Genomic DNA, 22,460 nt, shown 5'->3' with positions numbered 1-22,460 from the left:
GATCGGCAATTTACAGAAGCATATGCCTTGGGAGCGTGGCCTCACAGCTCATCAGCACAGAAAGCTAATCGAGCTCTTCTACGGTTCCTGAAGGCGACAGGCTTGAGTGTCCGACTTCAGATACGCCGTACCTGGCTTATTGCATGTGAAACTGTCATCAAGACTCGAGCCTTGTCTCTTTCTTTCACTCCCCCTCCCCTTACCCACGTGCAGGGTAGCAAACTGGTAGCAAAGTGCAGTTGACCTTTCTTTCTTTCCTCCCTTGTCCTTCCTCTCTCTGTGTAGTGACGTTCCAACCAAGTGCGCGAAACATTTCCACGCACTGCACAAGCACGTTATCATTTGGTATTGTCGCATGTATAACGCGATGTTGTGTTGGATAACATCAATTGGCAAAGACGTCAAGTCATTTAAAGCCAGAAGCACGAAGTTTAGGCAAATCCTCGTGCTAACCTTCACCGCAATGCTTGCAGCTCACGGAGACGCTAGCGCCGCATTTCCCCACAGCGATTTGTGTCAGAAACTCTATACGCTGGGAACATAGCCTCTGGGATCGGGCAGTTGAGCGGGCGCTCGTCAATCTCGGATGCCATGCTTCGAAAACGGCAGCTCATCCCATTCTGCGCCTGCTTGTGCCATCTCCGAAGGCGGCCTTCGTGTCCACTACGTAAATACTGGGAACTATACCAACGCTGTAGCGTTACGCCCTCAACCTTGTAAGTCTACCGATGCGATGTTGTTGGCAGCCTGCAGAGAAAAAAAAAACTAACAAAAGACATAATTAGTTCGTATTTTTGTGACGTCACTCTGAGCAGACAGGAAAGAACCGACCGCACGCGCCGCACGGGCTGCTGACTGCGTATTTAATGCGATAATGGACAACAGAAACACGAAATAATTTTCAGACTGTATCCATAAAACGCCGTAAAAATAATAAAAAAAAAACCTTCACCATTTACTTTTCTCAGATGCACTGTCGTGGTGTTCTAGGTCTGGCTTGTCTTTATGCGGCTGTGCTGCTGTTAGCCCTGCTTAACCTGACAACATTGAAACAAAAGGCGGCAGCGCGGAAGGCCGCCTTCAAACATGGCCACCGGGCATGAGGACAACACCGCTCTGTAAACACGCTGCAGTGGGTCTCGACATATATACACGTATATACCCATTATATATATATATATATATATATATATATATATATATATATATATATATATATATATATATATATACGCCATCTTTTTGGGCCATAAAACGGACGAACACGGAAGAAAAGAGATGAAGAAGCTGGTTTTTCTAACAGAAAAATAAAATGGAAGAAGCGAATAAAAACGTCCGCACAGAAAACTATTGCGGAGAGCTGCCTGTGGAAACAGCGGCTGACGCGCCGCCTCGCCCAAGGTTTTCAAGACACTTCAGTAGCACCTATTGTATCAATATTTATGACCTCTACAAGCGCTTGCCTCATTTGCTATTGTGTTATTGTTCCCATCAGCAATATCAACCAGCGCTCCGATGCTAGAAATCCGTGAGCCTGGACGTTATTGCGCAATGCCGAAAAATAAAGAAAGAAAGAAAAAAAATATTTCAGTTGGCTTTGTGCGACAATTTTGAAGCCCAGACATACACACAAAAAAACATTAGACCGAGGCTCACGCAATAAAAAGACGTCATGGCCCGCTTGCGTTAGGCAAGCGGTAGTTTCTAGCCGCCTGGGGCTTTGAGGAGAGTGTGGAAATACGGCCTTACTGAGAGCCACATCCACGGAAGAAGGAACTAAATTTGGCGAGTGCATTACGTCACGCCACCCAGCTCTCTCCGTGAAGGCACTCCCTTCGCCTTCCCTCTCTCTTTCTCACTATATCTCTCTCGCTCTCTTTCTAAAATATGAAAAAGAAAGCAAGCTGGCTTCACACGTGACCCTGAGCTCGGCGGACCATCGGCCCTGTGTGCTTGGCTCCCGGTAGGTTTTAAGAGACGCTCACTTGTTCGGATGCATTGCCTAAGCGCTCTGTGCGCACTTTCTCCGGGTGTGCTTTTGCAACTTTTGTCGTTTATTGCAACGTACAACTACGTTTATCGTCTTCGTTGCGAAGTTCGGGTGCTGCCCCCGGACATTGCTGCCGCACCCTTTGTGCTTTCGGAAGAGCGTGCGTTGAACGGCGTTGGAAAACCGTAAAATACCTACCGCGGCGTGACCACCGCATACGCCAACATCATATTGGGCTTCACTTTTGTTACGCGATGCTCCCACATAGTTCCTTTCTTCCGCCATGTTAGCGGAGAGCGGGCGTGGCGGTGAGCCACCGCCAACCTTAGTCACGTTCGTGAGTGATACCGGCAACCATGGGCATATAGTATTTCACACGAAGCATACCACCAAGAGTCGAGGGTCAACACGCCGATAAGGTCCCACAAGAAAGAAAAAAAAAAGAAGGAAGATAGGCTACTGGATTCCGCGGAATTCGGCGTTCCGAAATAGGCTGTTTGACGCCATACTTCCTCCCTCCCCCCTCGATTTTTCTTCCTCTTTTTCTTTTGACTGCGCGCAGCGTTTCTTCGCTTTCGCAAGCATTTCGGCGACCGTCTGCACCCGCGTGCGAAGCGCAGTCCATTGTTAATCTTCAGCTCGCAAGCCTAATAAAACACAGGTGTGCATTCGGCCACTTAAGTTGACTGTAAAAGTTATTCAGTCCAAAGCTTACAGCTGATTAACATGTTTAGAAAAGAAATGTGTGTTTCTTTCGTTTTCTTTTCCAAGCAGCAGATTTCGCTCGAGCGTTTTCAGCCACCCATTGTTCGCACTCTCCGCGCTGTTCGCAGTGTTTATTCTCCTGTCGTGGGAAACCGTGGGAGCTGCAATTCATTCCCCGATAGAAGGGTTCCGTGCCGGAGCGCTCGAATGGCCGAAAATGTCGTTTCAAGCGGGCAATATCGAAACGGCGCATTGAAAACGTAAACGGACCAATCCTAAAATGTAAGGAGTTGTTTTGTTAACCCGTAAGTAGAGTATGTTAAAACACCTACGAGTGTACGTCCCTTCGGTGAAAGGAATCTTCAGAGCTTGCTCTAGATCATTCAGTGTCAGAGTGGGCTCGCACGTATACCTTAAGTGCGCAGAACGGCGTTAAACGGTGTTGCTGCGCCGATTTCACCGAGTTTTTCTCATGTGCGAACTTTGCCGCAGTTTTCGACAAGTTTACGCGTCACGCTGCCTTCGAACAGCTGACGACTAAGGGGGAAGGCGTAGATATTCGTTCGGCCCGTAATAGTATGATTCCTTGAGTTGATAATCTCGTATCTGGCAACTCTCCCGAATTTGTAGTGTTTAAGACTTTGTGGGCTCGTGCTACGGTTTTGCCAATGTTATTTCAAGTTTTACAAAAATATGAAATAGCTAAACGTTCTGTTGGCGAAAGCATTTTAAGTATGTTTAAGGATGGGGCGAGCAGATTGTCAAAAAGAAAGATGCATACAAGAAAAAAAGATTTCAATTGTGCGTGCGTCCGGCCTTTTGTGGGAATGAAACGCACTAAACAGCTTCGATCAAGTTCATTCCGACTACTTCCTCAAGCAGCGTAAATTGGCAAAAGGAAAGTCTCTAAAGAAGTCCCGCTAAACTAAAAAAAAAAAAAAAAAACGTTGTATTGCTTGTAATTTTTCGCTGTGCCTAGCTTGCTGCTCCTTATTTGCTGCGTATGAATTGTGCGTGTAATCGCAAATAAAGTAGTGTATGCATCCCACAAATGGTGTGTGCTCATGTCCGACATAACCAAAAATGCGTGCTGCATCCTTCTCCCCCCCCTCCGACCTCTTCCTCTGTCATCTAGTTGACTGCTTTTGCGATTTTTTTTAAAGTTCGCATGTCGGCCGGTAGAAAATAGGTGGTGTCCGAGTCCACGCCCCACAGGGTAGCGCCCTCTGTATTCAAAACGCGGCCACTGAACGCTGCGCTTTAGAAGAATTAACGCTTTGCTGTCCTTTGCGAAAGAGGCAGGCATCCTTCCTTTCATCTGATCACTTACCCCTATCTTAGGCCACGGGCAGCCCCTTCTATATGAAAGTTTCAATCAATCAATCAATCAATCAATCAATCAATCAATCAATCAATCAATCAATCAATCAATCAATCAATCAATCAATCAATCAATACCGGTTGAATGCGGCGAAGGCGAGTTCGAGAGCCGGAAATACGTCATATAGAGGTCGGGTTTTGGACACAAACTATTTGTATCGGTCTGCAGGACAGCGGGCGGAAAATATTCCGAGACGCGAGTATGGAGTTCCGTCTCTGACCGAAACATTTTAATGAGAGTCATGCTTGCAGGCGTTGATGTGACGTTACATTCGGTGACAAAAGAATTCACTACAAGCTCCACTCGCAAAACGTGCAACGCATTTGTAATCGTCATATATATAGTGACAGAGAAAGGTGAAGGCAGCGCTTGCACCTCCCCTCCCACTACTTTAACCTCTAACGAAGCCGCACCAGCTAGAATCCGATCACAACTGAAGTGCTTTGGCTGTGGTTATGTAAACGGTAGGTTTAGTGCAAAATAAAGCATTGCCGCTAGCTAAAGGAATAGTTGCCGCCCAACATTGATTTCAGGTGATTTTATGAAATTGGTCAAGACGTTCCTGTTCTGATCCGTAACCGGTGATAGAAAGGTGGATCTGTACGGAGAAATCTGCTGCCTTAAGCGCGTGTTCACGGAATGCGCGTTACCATCTCTGCGGTAGTATAAGGTCCTTAACGCAATAAACAATTAGTTCTGGCTTGGGTCGTGCCTCCAATGCCATGCGAAAGACCGAAAGCAAACAAAACGCTTCGTACCTCAAGGTTTCGCACTTGAAATGAAAATCTGAAGAAAAAAAAAAAAGAAAGAAGATTTACCGCCCGAGCTGCGCCTCGAGAGCTGCGTAACGTGTGCTTCCAGAAGGCGCTGACAAAGTTGTCTTTTCCTAGAATAACCTAGCGCAACGTAACGTAGACGCACCACTTTCCAGCAAAATGAATAAACGAAAACTCCAACAAAGGAACAAAAAAATCAATCACTAATTACTGCTTCTCTCATGTGTACTGAATCACGGGACATGCCTCTGCATATTCACAATCACATGAATTCACATCCAATGGACCATACAAATACTCGCATAACCCCTGCAATTAACTTACTTATTACCATACGAACTCATTAACGATACCAGATACTCGAACCACAACCTTCTGCATGCATCACACATACTGTGTATATGTGTATATGTGTTCAAAACAAATAATAATGATAATGCATCCAGTCGTTTCTGTTCAGTGAACCACGACACGTCTTAACTTCAGTCTACTTACCTCATTCCTATTTAGCGTGCAAACATTTAACATGTACCCATTACTACGTTTCTCCAAGACATTTTACCAAGTCATAACACAACCAGCTGTAGATAGCTCACATATACACACAAATTCGTTTGTTCAAGTACAATGGACCACCACAACACCCGCATTCCCTTCAGTCTAGTTAGACCGTTCTTACTTAGTGTACTCATATTTACCATGCACGCAACAGTAAGTGTCTCTAAGGTACCTTACTAAGTCAAAGAGGACAAATCATTCACTACAACACCCTCTATCAAGCTTGAGCCAACGAATCTTTGTGGCCGTTTCGCATTCTGAAGGTCCTGGGTCTGTTTACACGGACACCCCAATTTTATTTTCAGCTCAATTACTTTCCTTTGGTTACAGGAACCTCCTTGAAAAATTAAGCGTCAATGCCAACATTCTTTAAGCATTTAAGTAATTTTATTGATTCTTTACTTCTATCGCGGGTTTTCGCTCACGTCCAACGGTCGTTCAACGCACGAACAACGCCGACGATGCCGGATGTTCTGCGTATAGCGGCGCCCTTAAAGCTTTCGCTTTAGAAACATTTAGCGAAAAACATTAAAAGGACGTTTCGGCTCTCATAGGCCAGGCTTGTTCACAGGCTCCCGTGCAGGATTCTACCAGGCAGGATTCCGTCAAACCCTGGATTTCACTTTCCAGCGACAGGCTAGAGGCCCCCTCGAGCGGCATGTATTATCGGCATGTATTACAATGTATTATCGACGTACTTTAGTAGCATTTTTTATGCGCTTGACGTGTGTTTCCAGCGCAGCGCCATTGCAGGCACTGGCGTGCCTATATTCAGCCGTGTCACGACAGCGCTGCATCGTCAGTTGCAGTTCACGTAGCAGTTGGTTGCGCGCTGAATTGGGAAACCTGCGGTAGTCACGTGGTTATGTCTCATCGCAAAAAGAAACAGCAATTAAATTCCAGGGCCCGTATTCGCAACCAAGCCTTACGCCAAAATTCTTCGTAAGAGAGCACTGCAACTAATCCGGACGCTGGACATATATTTAGCGAAGACGACCAGCCAATAGCGAAGAGCCCCTTACGGGCTTTGCGAGTACAGCCACAGTTTCGCCCTAATGTGAAGCACTGAAATCGATAAGTTTTAGGCGTGGCGTTCGAGCCCCTTCTCGTGGTGTTGTTCTAAGCAATACGGGGAGGCGACATGACGCAGCAATGCAGCGCGCGGGAGAAAACTGCTCGCAGGAACGGCGCCCTGTGGCAGACACCGGGCGTTTCGCAAAGCTGGCGCATGATTATAGGAAAGCTGTCGGCGGTGTTACAGGCGTCTCCCACGTCGATGGTATGGGAGATGGGGATCGCCGGCAAACCATCCACGTTTGCCAGCGCCTGCTCCGTGAAACGATCGGTGAGATTTACCCCCGTATACATAAATGCATCTAAAGTTGAAGCCCGCGCTCGACTTGATTGAAATGACGCGTGTCGTGAATTCACCAGAGGAAACGCAATGAGCGTCTTGGGTGCGTTCGCACCGGGCGTCGTTTATATAAAGTGAAGCACGGGCTTCAAGTTAAGATGCATTTATGTATACGGGGGTTAGTGTGAACGTTGCTACCCGTTCCGCTCTGATCAGCGCATGCACCGGGGTGTGGTATGCGCGCACATATCTGGTTGGTAGGAGCGCTATTCTGTGGGCGCGTGCGACACTCAAGGGTGCGACCCACTCACTGGTACAGCCAGAACGTTCGACTGGACCATGCAGTAGGAGGACATAGCGGGGCGATGTGGCTGCTTATCGTCGCCATATATTTGTAACCAAACGCACTGCGCACCTCTGGAGCCCTTCTGACGTTACGTCCGCGCATGAGCGCGCATGCGCTGTCGAAACCAGGACCGCGCGACTGGACCGCACGGCGCATGCGCACCTCAGACGTCAGTATAATTGGCAAAAGAAAAGGAAAAGAAACAAATGACCTTGGCTTATGCATGACAATCCGAGCAACTCGGATGCCAAATACACGTAGCGATGGTCCGTAATGGAATTGTCGCAACCTTAGGAGTCCTTCGGATGTAGAACTCCCGTTAACAGCACGGTGTAAACCGATTTACACCCTTGAAGGTCCTAAGGGTGCAAACGGGTCTGTAACTCACACCCTTAGACTCGTAAGAGATCGTAAGGCTGCGATTTATAGACAGAAAGCAGTCTTACGGGTGCGGATTAATAGACAGTGCATCGCCGTAAATGATAAAGTGTTGCGCAGGATTCTCGCCGTACGCTTCCAAAAATAATGTCGGAAATACATTGCCCGCGACGTCTCCTGTAGAATTCAAGATTACGGGCTGATTTGATGCCCCCGCATCGGCTAGCGTATTAGTGTGGCTTGAAACGCGGCCTTCGCGGTCTCAGGTATTCAGCAATTAAGCTCATATTACCGTAAGTTCCTCTGTGACCACCACTGTTGTAACAGTTTCTACGTGTACTAATTACCATTTATGCTATTCTTGCAACCGGAGGTTCACTTGCGAATTAGAATGAATTGCTTCATTGCAATGAGATGGCTTTACGCGTGCATTGGCAGCAGCGAACCTGCGACTCCAGGAAACGCGCGGTTCCGTGTCTCTCATTGCTAAAAAAAAATTAAAAAAAATAATCGCATTGATCACATCCATCATGAATTCTTTACCAGCAAGCTAGAAATATATGGTATCAGGGGTGCACCGCTTGAACTAATTATGTTTGAGCAGCAGGCAACAATCTGTATAAACACATTTGCTTCGCGAACTCTTCGAGTATTAACCGCAGTTCCCCAAGGGAGTATTCTCAGACTGCTACTATTCAACCTAAATGTAAACGACACTGTTCTCACTGGACCGGGAATAAGATGTTTACTTGGTGTCGATGACGTCAGTCTATTCTTATCTTCGATCTACGTGTCGTACTAGCCTAAACGATGCCGTAAATAACCGTTTAGGCACCTTGCCTGCTTGGTTGCAAGGAAACTTCTAGATAATATTTTAAAAGACAAAAGCAGTTATTTTCTGTGCGAAAGGTACAGGTATTAATTAATCTTGAGTGATATTGTTGTAGAAGTAAATAATATAAATGTTTTATCTGTACACTTTTGAAACACTTCACGATGGGACCAACATTTAAATTTTGTATTTCCGAAACTAAGCCGTATTGCGGGAAGTCTGAACAACTTAAATGTAAGTTTTACCGACGAGGTACAAAATTACTAATTTATCGTACTCTGCTGGTTTTGTACATCAGTTATGCGTAACTCGTTTGGAAAATTGCACTTCGAAGAAAGTCGCAAACATCTTTTTTCTAGTAAAAGTAGACAATGCGCATAATAGCCACCGTCCCATATACACGCCACACTGAGAATCTTTTTACGCGTTATAACCTACCGACAGTACTCTGTCGATACGATGAAATTCATCTAGGGACACTACTCAGGAGCGTACGATACTAACAAAGTACATACGGACATATTGCTAGTATGATGTTTAATGCATTATTACTCAGTACCCGAAATCCATGTTTGTGCAACGTCCCTATAGTTGAAGACAAAATAAAGTGTACAAATGATTGTAACTGTTCCAGCTCAACTTCGCAACTCTTAAAATGTATCCGGTATTTGACACTCAACACTTCACTATATCTCAGCTCACAGAACTTCACCGATATTTAATTTAGTGTTTCATTATGTCATATGTCTACTCTTATCTCTTTCAATAAACAGTATCCGAAGTCATGCTTTGGCATTATGTAACATTTGTGTCTCGCCTGACTCACCGGTTTAATCTGAGGGCCGAGGGCAGTTCAAGGGAAATTTATGCTGTTTTTATCTTTGCCTCCTCTGTTTCTATGAATGGAAACAAATAAAGAAAGAACTAGGAAAAAAAGTAAAGCCAGTTCCACGCAGTGGAAGCTGTCAGAATAGCTAAGCTAGTGGTCGTAATCTGACGTTTGAACGCGTGTTTAGCCAAATTTTCATGAAAGTTTTTGCCTGGTTGTCGTCGTTTTGCTGGATTCTAGCTTCCGTTCCGGATTGCGCACTCTTCATTGCACAAGGTTGTGATCAAACCACAGTGTATCACACGCCTTGCAGCTTTGGCCGCACTCACGGTCGAGGAATTCTCTCTTGAACCGTCCATTGGCACGCTCCGTAGGAGGAATGTCTCTGGGTCGACGGCTCTACTCGGCCCCCTGCTCTCGAAATTTGGAGCTAACTTGCCTCTGCTGGCGCTTGGCTTGGGTTGCCTTCTTTTGAAAGTGGAGGTTGGCTTGCCTCCAACGGCGCTTTGCTCGCGCTTCTCGCTCTCAAAGCTCGGGATTTGCTCGACGTCAGCGCTGCCGCTCGCGCTGAGCGGAATCCAGAAGGGCGCGCTCCGGCGAAACACCTGCTCCTATACCCCTCTCCTTCCCCCTTACCCGGCGCGCACTTTGCCCTCTACCCCCCTGCGTGACGCCGGAGGCCGGACGGTGAAGGCTTGACTTAAAATAGCTCTGTTGTTAAAATGGAGTCCAAGTTACTGTGAAGGTGGCTGGCCAGCGAAGATGTGGTATCATCTTATCCGATAGACCAATGCAGCGTAGCTTTGCACAGCCTCCTGCCGAGGCTGTGCAATAAGCCGTTGTGCATGTTGAAGTTGCTCTTCCCGTCGCCGCTCATCGTGTTCGCGCTGCTCTTCGGAAGTCCTAACTATACGTGGCCTTTCCTTAGCGCTATGAGAGCGCAAATGAAATCAGTTGCTATGCGGGTTCTTCTTTCACATACGAAAGTGTAGTTACGTCGCTCCCTGCTTCGTATGCTACGTATGCTCCCTGCTTCCCGGCAACTGCAGCTTATGCAACCGTAACCCTTAGCGGGAAACGGTTGTGGCGAGCGTTATGCGCGAAGGCGAGCTTTCTGGTACTTTTTCTTTCGCCTGCATGGCCGACGCCGCCGCTGCCGCGGATGCGCGGAGGCGAGCGCCACCTGGATGTATTGCAAGGAACCCAGCGGCGCACGCAGCGCGCGATTCTCGCTGTGATTGGTTGAGTTCTTGCCCACGTTCACGAAATGCATTGGGGGAGGGGGGTAGAGGCACACAGCTTCGCCGTAAAGAAAGGCAGGCTATGAGAAGCGCCGTAACCAAGTCGTCTTGATGAACATTTCCCACACCGAATTCATTAAAAGTAAGTCAAAGAGGAACGCTAACACAGTTTGGACTGATAAAGGGTGCTTTAAAAACCCGATAAAGGGTGCTTTATAGTTATTTTATTCTAGGTGACAAGTTGATTACTAGAAAAAAAAACACAATTGAAGACTGAACGTCACTTTTCTAAACCTGGCGCCGAAACCCCGGCTATTGTACGTCACGTTGACGTCAAGCGTGTCAGTACTTTCTCGTATTTCAGCCGTCGTGGTTGGAATAGATGCTTGCAAAACTAGCCTGAATTAGTGTGACTTTCTTAGAGAAGTATGCCATTCAGCTTCAGCGATGAAAAATAACGAATGCCGCCTTGGAGACTGCGTCAACATTCCTGACGTCATGAAGTAATTCATGCCGTAGAGATCGTATGCGAAGACGACAGGTGTCTCGCGGTCATAGCCTTCTTCTTAAAAAAAATCTGTGTTCCCTAAAAAAAAAAACTCGCTGTGTGTGTGTTAGCCTAGCACTTCCAAGAAACAGATATTAAGATATCACGCTGCAAGATAAGATTATGATTATCATGAATTTTAAATAATTTTTTTCTTTGAACAGCTTGGCCAACTTTAGTGGGAAAGATGGTATATTTTTGTTGTAGAAGGGGAATTTAGCAACACAGCTCAACTTCCCTTTTTGGTTTCCCCTTAACATGCACACAAAGCACTGTACGCGTACGCTTTTGGAGGAGGGAAGTTACGAGCTCGTGGGAATATGGCTGCCGTGACTGGCAATCGAATCCGTGACCTGCTTCGCACACAACGGGCGGACGCTGTATAGCCACTGGCCAACCGTGGTGGTTTGCGTCGCATGCGAGTCACAAGTTGTAGCCACTGTTCCTTTTGCCAACATGGCGGTAGAGATTTGCTGCGCTCGTTGCACCAAATTTTCTTGTGAATACCGTCGCGTTGTCGCGACGGCGAAGACCAGACGCCGTATATCTAGTACGCTTCTCCACTCAACACTCCACGTCGACTCGTAAAAAGTTTACAGCAGCGTCACTCTTCTATAGAAACGCTCATCGCGCCTCACTGTCGTTCCACGGCCATTCCTGGCCGTGGAAGTGGCTTCTTCATCCGAGGGGAGGCGATGGCGCTCAACTCGGCGGAATGGAGGAAGAGCTTCGAGCAGAGAGAATCGCTTGAGAATACGGGTGGGTGTTGCACACTGCCAGGGTTAAGCTTTTAATGAACGAAATAATGCGCAGATGAAAAAAAAAAGAATGCTGGCTCTCCCGTAATCGAGAGTAGATGCAAGCATGAAACGGCTACCGGAAAAGCAGATTGGTTGCAGATGATAGTAGCCACAATCTTGAAATATGTGTGGTGCACGTTCGCAACGGTACACCTCACCACACCACACCGCACCACGCTATACTGTGCACTGGTCCATATGGACGCAATAGTTTCCTGTCACCGACAGAGCCTCATTGCACGTCTCGTCTCGGTCAAACAGCCACCCGCGGATCGCCGGACGCCACCGTACTCCTTTCCACACATAGTAGTCAACGCTGTGGAGGCTAGAGAGACTTCTTGCAGTGGCTTCGCATGCACTTGGAGATAGTTCGATGCTTTTTGATCGCAACTGCTTTTTATATTGAATCAGTTTCGAATGAAACAAGTTTCAACCCTTAGACACTTACACACTGCGGTACACGGCTGCTGATGAGTTGTTTTAGGTCATTTTCATTTTTGTTGTTCTTTTCGGGCATTTTAGTTGCAACCGGCCGCGAGCAGCCTCACGTGCATTATGCTCGCGCGTGCGAACGCTGTTGGCGGCGCAGCGGAGCGTGGACGGAACGCGCGGAGTGATACCTTTTCTTGACCGAACTTCTTGCGTAGCTTCCGCAGCGTTGACTGCTACGTATGCAACGCGTGCTATGTATGCGCTGTTTGCATGTAGACTCCCTAGACTCCCTAGACTCTCTACCGGCTTGGACATTGCCGGTGCGCCCGACGCGCCGCGGACCTCGCACATGCACCGCTGGCGTTGGAAAGAAAGCAGACAATTCTGTCTCAGCACCAAAAGATGAGAATCAAGAGTGTATAGCGCCCTGTATCTGCCTTTGGAACGTCGCCTATTGAATATGAGACAAAACTTCAGCGTGCTAGAAGTTACAGCTTGAGTGATATTGTGAAGAAACGTTTGGAAGAACTCGGAAGCAGTATTCTTTGGTAACTTGTTTGGGAAGTAACGAGCGTATGTAATGCGATCTTGACTGGTTGCTCGGACGATCTCGTTTTGTTCTCGCAACTTACCCGGATGTTCTCGTTGGAGTGCCCGGATAACGGGTCTGGCTTATTGATAAGCTCAAGGCCAATTGAAGGTCGCCGACAACGGGAGCTAAAAGCATTTCATGCTTAAATTAAAAACACGTAACACTCGGGGCCTGATTCACAAAGTCCTCAAACGCCCGGTCCTGTCACTAGCGTGACACCGACGTTCGTCATGAAGGAGTTTTTCCTCGCCGCTTTTTTTCTTATAACTGGGACGACAGTGCTCATTAGGAGCTAAGGTCCACCTCACCAGCGTCCTGTTCTTTTTTTTTCTTTTTTCTTTTTTTTATGGAGAAACTGGCGAGAAACAGCTGTGTCACGCCGGACGCTGGTGCCGTTACGGTGAGTTTGATGACGGTGTGGATCCGGCAATCAGAGCAAAACGACGGCGGCAAGCAAGATTGCAGGTCGTCGAAATCTAATCGACAGATGAAGCGCGTCGGCTATTCAGACTTAACTCATCGTGCATTCCAGCGTATTCGCTGTTGCTTAGTTACGTTCTAAAAAAACACACCACTATGTACATGAAGGCGCACAATTTGATTAGGAAAGATGTTTTCGCTGGAGAATAGGCGACGACATTCGAGAAAGTTTTGACACGCAAAAGGCGGGCCTGGCATCGACCGATAACTCTGTAACGTTGGTTAGCCGGTGAAAAACAATCACAGGAGAAAGACTGCCCCCCCTTCTTAGGAAAGCCATCGTCTCGATGTTGTAAACAGAACGCGAAAAACGAAAGCTGTTTAAAAAAAATGAAACTAATAAAAAGTCAGAATCGAAAGATTTCACAGTTCGTTATAGCGCGTAACATGACTTTACACACACTATGCGGACGACTTCAGGTAGCAATTGGCGCTGATGCGAAGGCGCGACAGCGCCGGGCACGAAGTCGAATAGTTCAGTGCAACATGACGTCGGCTAATCTTGTACGTCCCGGTTGCGCTGCGGCCTGCAGAGGCAGCGCATACCGCACGCATGCGCTGCATGAACTGCGCCAGGATGCGAGAAATGTTCGCAACTTCGAGCGCCGACCTACCGATGGCGACGCCGTGGCCAAGTGCGAAGTACGGGCGGACGTGTCGGCTGTAGAGCTAAACATTTCTTTTCAGATGACAGAAAAAAATTAAGTGAATTTGCTTGAGCGTATGATATGAGAGAGCTCACGTGTTTAACAACAGCAATAATAAGAACTGACTGGCGTTGGTTCCAAGATAAACTTTCCTTTGAAATGGTTATTTTTTCCCGGTATCAGTACTCACGCTTTTATTAAGACATATTTATTTATTTGAACATACTGCTAGCCTCACATTTGAGGCTGTTGCAGGAAAGGGGCAGGATGCACATTCAAGATAACACAGTTCAAGCAGGCGCGGACAGATAAGTTTGGGTCAACAAGGCAGTACGTACGCACTCTATAATCATTATACAATTTCTATAACAGAAGCGGGGAAAAATGGTAGTAAATGCCATGTTGGAAGGTTTAGCACACAGAAGAACAAAGAAAGAAAATGTAAATATTTTGGATGTGCAATGCGCAAGAGACAAGATTCAGCAGGTATTTATATCAGGGCAGAATACAAGACACTGAGAAGTGAACCAGAATTCCATTGTACGACGCAGCTCGCCTACGCGCAGATCGTAGCTACAGAGCATTGTTTGATAACTTGGCGATAAAAGTTTCGAGTGATGTGCAGGTGACAACGTCATCAGGCAGCATGTTCCATTCACGGATTGCATGTGGAAAAAAGGAGTACCTGAATATGTCGTTGTGAAATCTGTACTCTGTTAAGTGCTTGGTGTGTTTCGTTCGAGAACTAGGTGTATCTGTCTGTAGCAAGTAGTCACTCGCATTGATTTTCATACTGCCATTAAGAAGAAGGAAAAGAAACTTAAGACGAAGTAGTCGAGCTCGATTTTGCATAGTGGGAAGTTCAGCTTGCCTTAATAGTTTTGTGGGGGAGTCAAGACGGCGATACTTATTAAAAATAAATCTAACCGCTTTCCTTTGTACGCTCTCCAATTTTGCTATGTACTGCTTACGGAAGGGAAACCAACATACTATTCCATATTCCAGTATAGAGCGAACTAGTGACAGGTATGCTAAGCGTTTAGTATCTATTGATGTGGATCTAAGCGAGCGTGTTAACGAGTATAGAACTGCCAGTGATTTATTAACAACATATGTTACCTGCTTGTCCCATTTGAGATCTGATAAAATTATGACGCCTAAATATTTATATATACGGGATTTCATTGGTGCAACGAGCGTTAGGCAAAGTTCACTCCTTCGTTGCCGTTATAAGGCACTTGCCAAGTAGCAGAACCTGTATTATTTTAACCTACGCTTGTGGTTAGTAGATAACATTAAATATCGCCTCGCAACTACCATATGGATTTTCGTTCTCCTGCCCCCTGTTCACCATGAGTTTATACTTTTTCATAGAGACAAGAAAGTAATCACAAAATTAATCTAACCAAAATATTAGGGTATGAAAACTGTAAAAATTTGAAATTTGCTTTAGTCGACCTTCGGAGATCATGTATCCTGACTAACCGTAGTATTATTCGCAGGCCAGCAGCGTAAGCCACCGAGAAAGATGAAGATCCTCCTGCGACCCACAATGAACCGATGAAAAAGAAAAGCGTTGCGTAGGAATCAGCATCAACGTCAACAGTGGGACGAGGACGAAAACGGAGCTTATCGCCGAGGTTCGCTGAAATCCTCACCGAGCGGCTTCACCAGACAGGGCAAGTGTTTCCTTCTTGTTGTGCCGCTTCCCCACTGACTTGCGTGAATCTGACCTGAACACCGGCAGTGAGACAAGCCCGGTACCGAACCCTGTGTTTGCCTTCGCGCTACGCGGCATCGACAGATGCCGGAGACTTTATTTTTTGTTATTAGCACGACATGTACGCTGAACGTGGAGTACCTTTGACGCGTCGTAACTTGTGTAATTAGCCACTGTGCCCGTAAAAGACTCACTGCCTGTGTGGTCCGACTATCTCGGCTTGTGCTGATTGACAAAAGCCATGAGCGACCGCAGGCGCGACAGCCGAACCAAGCCTTCCTTCGAACCGCGTCCTACACGCCACCCGCCGTCCGGTATGCCAGGGTTCAAGCCTTCGCCGTCGCTGTTAGAATCTACTCCCCATCTGTCGCGAGCACTGCTTGACCGTCAACGGCGGAGAGAGTTCGGAGATGACTGGCCCATGGAGCACAGAAGGCAAAATCCAGGGTTCGAAAATGAGGGGCCCATGGAGCACAGAAGGCGACCCCCGGAATACGACGACGAACGATTTGCCGGTTCGGCTTCCGTACCTCCAATTCACTTCGACGGTCGTTTGAGGGACGACAGCAGGGACGACAGAGGGCACCGAGGAAGGCGCCTGCCCGAAGAGCACGACGAGCTGTCTCTGGCATCGTACGATTACCGCAGCCCCGGTAGTGGCGACCCGCGCGGGCCTCCCGGGCCACCGGAGAGACTTCGTCGTCCCCAGAGTACCCCGCGGTACGGCGTGGATCGTGACCGGTACTTTGAATCTCCAGACCGCGGGAGACATTCCATCGGGTATCCAGGACGTCACGGCGGTGAGCGCGAGCGATTCGACGGTTTAGGGGACCGCGAGGAACGAGGCCCCGAACACTACCGCCTCCGTGGTGACTCGCAGCGCTTAGGCGATGAAAGGAACCTTGAACACCGATCTGGTCGCATGCAGGAGTGGCCCGATGACGTCCCTGAGTGGGCGCACTCTGGTCCTCCCTACGGCGACGAACGAGCTCGTACTGGAGGCGTGGGCCAGCGGCCTTTTGTTCCAGAGTACTCTAGCAGTTTTAATGACGAAAGACCACCTTTAATGCCTTGCCAGGAAAGCCGGCGAAGTGCCTCAGTGCCGACTCGGCGCCACGACTGGGGTCCGGAAGACTTTGACAGAGGACCGCGCGACCACGGAGCGTTGGGCTGGGAAGAGGAATTCGGTTCCTTCCCTCACCGTTCGGGACCACCTGAGTTCGGTGGGATGGACAGGGGGCCCTTCTCATCGAGAGACCATCCCGGTGGCAATTTTCGGGATCCTGATACATCCGGCTACAACGAAAGGCCTCCAAGGAGTTCCAGTCGAGACCGCGGGTACCCCTGCCCACGGGAATTCCAAGAGCGCGGTCGAGAAGTGCCGGGCTTCGCACCTTACGAGGAACGTTTGCACAGTTCACCGGGTCGAGGACGTCGTCCTTTCAGTGATGGTCACCCTGAGGGGCAGCGCCCGGTCAGATTTTCTTCCACCTATCAACAAGAAATGCCCGGTCCAATGGGCCAGAAAGGGTACTGTCCACCTGAAGGCGTTCGAGATGTCCGTTTGATGCGCGATAACGCGGCTTTCGATAAACGACCAGTGATGCTAGTAAAAGATGAAGTGCGTCCCGCAGTACCGATCCATCCGAAAAATACTGTAATTGAGCAAGCTGCTAAAGCAGGCTACAAAGAAATGGCCGCTAACCCTGAAAACCCGTGGCCAAATATGCCAGCCGCCAGTTACAGAGGCCAGGTGCTTGGTTCAGGCTACAAAGGACCATCACTCAGCAAGGAAGGGCTACTTGGGGAGCCAGCAAAAGCTCTGAGTGGTATTCCAGACCGGTTAGACGCTCCTGCTCCCCCACCGCAGCTGCCTAGGTCAGCGATTCCTGGGCGACCCATGTCTAGCATAGATATCTCGCAGCAGAATCAGCGGGCGCCACTGGCTTCACAGTGCCAGACGGCACCAGGTGCCCGAGGGCCAGAACAGCGCTCGTTGCTTGCTGAGAAACTTCGAAGTGAAAGTGCGCCTCCTCTTCCTGCTACAGCCGACCGACAGCGCCAGCGTGCTCCGCTTGCTCCTCCTGTAAGCAGCGTCTCACAGACACCACAAAGTGTAAGCCTTCCACCTGCTACAGGCGAACAGCGTCAGCTCCCTCCGGTGGCGCCATCTGTTACCAGCGTTTCACAAACACCACAAAGTGTGCACATTGCGTCCGCTACAACCGACCAACAGCGTCAGCGCCCTCCAGTTGCTCCATGTGCAACCGCCCTTTCGCAGACACCACAGAGTGCGCACCTTCCACCTCCTACAGCCGAACAGCGCCAGCACCCTCCGGTGGCTTCATGTGCAACCACCCTCTCGCAGACACCACAGAGTGCGCGTCTTCCAGCTCCTGTAGCCGAACAGCGCCAGCACCCTCCGGTGGCTTCATCTGCAACCAGCGTCTCGAAGACACCACAAGGTGCGCGCCTTGCACCTCCTACAGCCGATCAGCGTCAGCGCCCTCCGCTGGCTCCATGTGCAACTAGCGTTCCACAAACTCCCCAAGCTGCACGCCTTCCAACTGTTACATCCGAACAGCGTCAGCACCCTCCGGTTGCTTCAATTGTAAGGAGCGTCTCACAAATGCCACAATATGCGCAACCCTCACCTGCTACAGCCGATCAACAGCAGCAGCGACCTCCGGTTGCACGAAGTCTAAACAGCGTCGCACCAACACCACTTGAATCTGCGATTCAAAACCCTCCTTCGACTGTTGAAAGCAAGGATGATCCGCCTGTTGCATCGATGCCATTGCGTAGTCCTGTAGAGGAGCGACCAGGCAGTATCGAAGACCGCAAACTACAGCGCCCTATCAGCTTTCCCCTTCCGAAGGGCAAGTTGGAACAATTGGCCTCCCAGGTACTGCGTCCCAATCCTTTAGACAAAGGAGCGCGTGCTCCGACCATAGGCCAACCTCAGGGCCAAGTCCATGTCCAAAGTGGTAACGAGAAACACTTTTCTGCTTCTTCAGACGTACAACAGCGTCCAGTACTTTCGCAAGGGTCTTGCGGGACCACTCAATATAAGGCACCCGGTACTTCGCTCGCACCTCTCCAGCCTGCGTGCACGTTGTCTGCGGTTTCAGCTCAGCAAGCACTTCCGCCGCCACCTCGGCCGCCGTCGTTCACTTGCCAATCGTTCCGCCCAACTGGCCAGGTAGCACCGGCTTCCACTAGCAACACAACACAGTGCAACGTAAGCGTGCCCAATACTCCTGAACTACGGCTTCCGATGACTACTGCGTACCCGCAGCAGCTTTGTCCACTCACTAGCATGCCAACTCATTTCGGGGAAGAACGCTACATGACACCTCCTCAACAAGCAGGATCCGTCCCCGGGACTCCTAGCCTTTATGACTTTCAACAAAAGCACGCTACTACTGCAGATCCAAAGCCGGAGCTTCCAGTGCCTTCGCCATTTTTCAACACAGCAGGAGGCCAACTCTCGGCGGGTGGAGCATTAACAAGGCCGCCTCTTCCAACTCCAAGCTACTTCACAGGACGTCAATGTCCAAGTGGTGCAACAAATGTTCCACCAACAGCTAGCCCACTGTCTCTCCACAACCAACAACTTCCCACTTCTTCAGCAAGTCAGAAGCAGGCCCGTGCTCATACTTTCAGTCAAGAAAAAATAGCAGAGGAAAGAGTGCCTCCGAAGATAGAAGGGCAATCGGACGCGAAATGTGGACAAATGCTGGTGCCTGGCCCGAAGCAAAAAGAACCTGAAGGAAGTGGTGTGCACAACACAAAAGTTCCAGTATACAAATCAGCTCCTAAATTATCCGCAGCGGACGGCGAGCATCCCAACTCTGATGTTGAAATGATAGAAGCTTACGTAGACGATACCAGGACCTGTGCAAAAGACGAAGCAAAAGCCACGGTTGGAGGCGCAGCGCAGCCGGTTCAGACACTTAGAGTTGGCCAAGGCGTTACGAAAAGTGACGTAGCTGACGGAGCTCGATTTAGTGACCCCACTATTCAGAGTAAGAACCAGGATGCTGACACAGAAAAGCAGCAACGAGAACCACAAAATCAACAGAGTAAATCGAGGGCTGATGAAACTAGGCATCCTAAAGGCGGGCAAAGCAACTCTGAGGTGATGTCAGAAAATCAGGTATCATTGTCGAAGCTTGTAGAATCTCCCACCGATAACCCAAGCTTGGCTGTGGAGAAACAAGAAACTTCAATGAAAGACCGGGATGCTGAACTGAAAGACTCGGGAAATCCTTTACAAAATCGGAAGCCTTTGGCAAAAGAACAGAAGGCAAACGTGTTGAACGAAGATGCGGTCATGGCGGAAAGCGAGGTCCTTTATGGACCACGGCCACCGACTACCAAAGAGAGCGATAAATGTAAGAATACATTGGTTACAGACAACATCAGCAATCCAAGCGACATGAAATCAAGTTCAGGCAAACAACCTGCCTTAAACGATCACGAGGTGTCGTCCTCTACTCCCGAATGCGCCGTTGCAAGCTCTTCTACACAAAGTAAGGATCAAGAGACAGGTCAAAGTGGAGCTCCAAACGCCAGTGCTGGGCAGATAACGGAGGTTCAAGATACGCGTCAAGAAAACTCGAAGGCCACCGAAAAGACGGAGACTGCTCCGGCCAGCAAAAAGAACGAGGAAAGTTCGGACTGCGAAAAGTCGGGACACTCGTCCGAGAGGAGTTCCAAGGCAACTGAAGACTCGCACAGACCGCGTTCCTCAAAAAGACGCCGCCGCACCTACAGCAGTTCCGACGATAAGTACGACGAGGACGAATCCGACGTCGAGAACACCAACGACGGCGTTTGCCTGTCTGGGCGTGGAAACGAGGGTCAGGTCTTCGGCATTCCGGTAGTATTCAAGGCCATCAGCACGACCCGCACCTTCTGGAACATTCGCGGAGGGCAGGTAGCCCGCGAGCTTGAAGAGGTCATCGGCGACAACGTCGTCAATCAGAAGATCAACCGCGCGGGATTCCTCTGCGTCAATGTGGCCACCGCAGCGGACGCCGTCAAGCTGCTAAACCTGAAGAAGCTTGGCGGAGCGGACGTGGAGTCAGTCATACCCAGCATGTACCTGCGGCACGAGGCCAAGATCCGTGGCGTCCCTTACCACTACACCAACGAAAAGCTCGCCGAGGTCTTTGCCAACGTGGGCGTCTTGAGCGCAAGGCGCCAGCTCACGGTGAAGCGGCTGCACGACGGCACTTACGAGGAATTCCCGCGTAGCAGCGTCGTGCTGACTTTCAAACCAGACGCCACGCTTCCCAAGACGCTCGAGCTGGAGAACGAGAAGTTCATCGTAGAGGAGTACATAGAAGCACCGCTGCAGTGTTTCAAGTGCCTGCGGTTTGGCCACACTTCGCGTGCTTGCGTGTCCGTGGGCCGTTGCAAGAACTGTGGCGCTCGGTACTGCGATGAGGAATGCGAGCGAAGGATGCCGATGTGTGCCAACTGCTTCGGCCCCCATCAGGCGACGTACGTAGGCTGCCCCAGGAGAAGGGAGGTTGCGTTCGCCAGCTTGTGGAAGAGGACCTTCGACTTAAACGCCCTCTGAACTGTTTGATGTACAGATTTGAGATGACCTGACACAAGCTGCACTGTGCACCGTGAAAGGCTCAATCTTTTTGCAAATCGCGATGTGGTCACGGAAGTATTCCAGCTCGGACAACACCTGGAATGGTTGAAAGCGTGCGTGTGTCCGTTAGTCAACATCAGACCGCGGTTTTCTTCAAGAACTTTGGTTATGCGCTTCGTCGACACGGAATGAAGCAGTTATGAGAAAGGGCCTCAGGCCCACACGATCGTCTAACATTTTTTGCCCTGTGAAACACCGTGAATCCTATTCTTAATGTGAGATTTCTTGAACTACGTACGCCGTGACTCTTGTCACAGTACTGTCAGTGGCCACGAAGTGTTTTCTATTTTGTTTTCATAGCTCCATATCTTCAAGTTTTTTTTCACCATCTATTTTACTTCCTGTTAAGCTTTCCGAGAAATAAAAGCATATTTTCTTTTATTTGAACTCTGGTTTCATCTTTTTGTCACAGCCATAGTTTGGGACCTGAATCACGGGACAGTGGGCTCTGTCTCAAAGTATATATGGTACAAACATAACATTCATATAAGAACCTTCTGCACGGCGAGCAAGAGCATCGTTTGATTAAATATGAAACGTGCATAAGCGTACATACCCTATAGACATAGGAAGCATTGATCGACCTTATACTTACCAAGGAAATATAAAATTCGCTGGACCGCGGAACGGAAAACAAGGTGAGTGCATATCTTCCACGACGTAAACAAGAAATGAGAACGATGCCTGCTAAACTTTCGTTGACATATGAAGCTAAAGAAAAGGGTCGAAGTGTACCGCATAACATACCGCATAACATATCTTCTATTTCTGTTTCCGATTTCACGCATACCACCTACTGCCTCGATGGTGTTCTGGGGACACTTTCTGAGAAATTCACAAGCTTACCTTAAAGCTACTTTAAGTGTACTTTCTTATTGACACCGAATTAATGGCCTACGCCCGCAATGAGTATACGTCAGAGTGCGGTCATCATCCTCAAATGGCTCGTGCATGATAATCAAGAAGAATCGGCACGTGCTGGACTTCTTAGATATTAACTATTTGTGGGTATTTACCAATTACTGGAATCACAATCACCCATGGGATTGATCGGCCATGCAACTAAACGGGTTGCAGCTGTTTAAATCGTTCATGACGAAAACTGCCAGCAAACCCAACTATGTTAAATGAGCAGCGTTGCATCGAAGTCGCCTCACTCATCGGAATGCGAGCGGGAAACA

The 22,460-nt window shown here is 48.7% G+C and overlaps 1 protein-coding gene across 4 annotated transcripts in view; it reads left to right on the top strand.

The window, feature by feature from the left end:
- The window catches only part of LOC142557249 (uncharacterized), a 38,278-nt gene extending 16,612 nt beyond the window's left edge, over window positions 1-21,666 (top strand). For all 4 annotated transcript variants that reach the window (XM_075668956.1, XM_075668953.1, XM_075668955.1 and 1 more), the window contains one exon: window positions 15,391-21,666. In XM_075668956.1, coding sequence (XP_075525071.1) covers window positions 15,850-21,198 — 5,349 coding nt within the window. In that variant the 5' untranslated portion in view covers window positions 15,391-15,849 and the 3' untranslated portion in view covers window positions 21,199-21,666. The remainder of the gene's footprint in view (window positions 1-15,390) is intronic.
- The last annotated feature ends 794 nt before the right edge of the window (window positions 21,667-22,460 follow it).

The sequence above is a fragment of the Dermacentor variabilis genome, chromosome 9, assembly GCF_050947875.1.
Source record: "Dermacentor variabilis isolate Ectoservices chromosome 9, ASM5094787v1, whole genome shotgun sequence".
NCBI lineage: Eukaryota > Metazoa > Arthropoda > Arachnida > Ixodida > Ixodidae > Dermacentor > Dermacentor variabilis.
The sequence above is the reverse complement of the archived record's forward strand: the minus strand, read 5'-3'. Positions and strand labels throughout refer to the sequence as shown.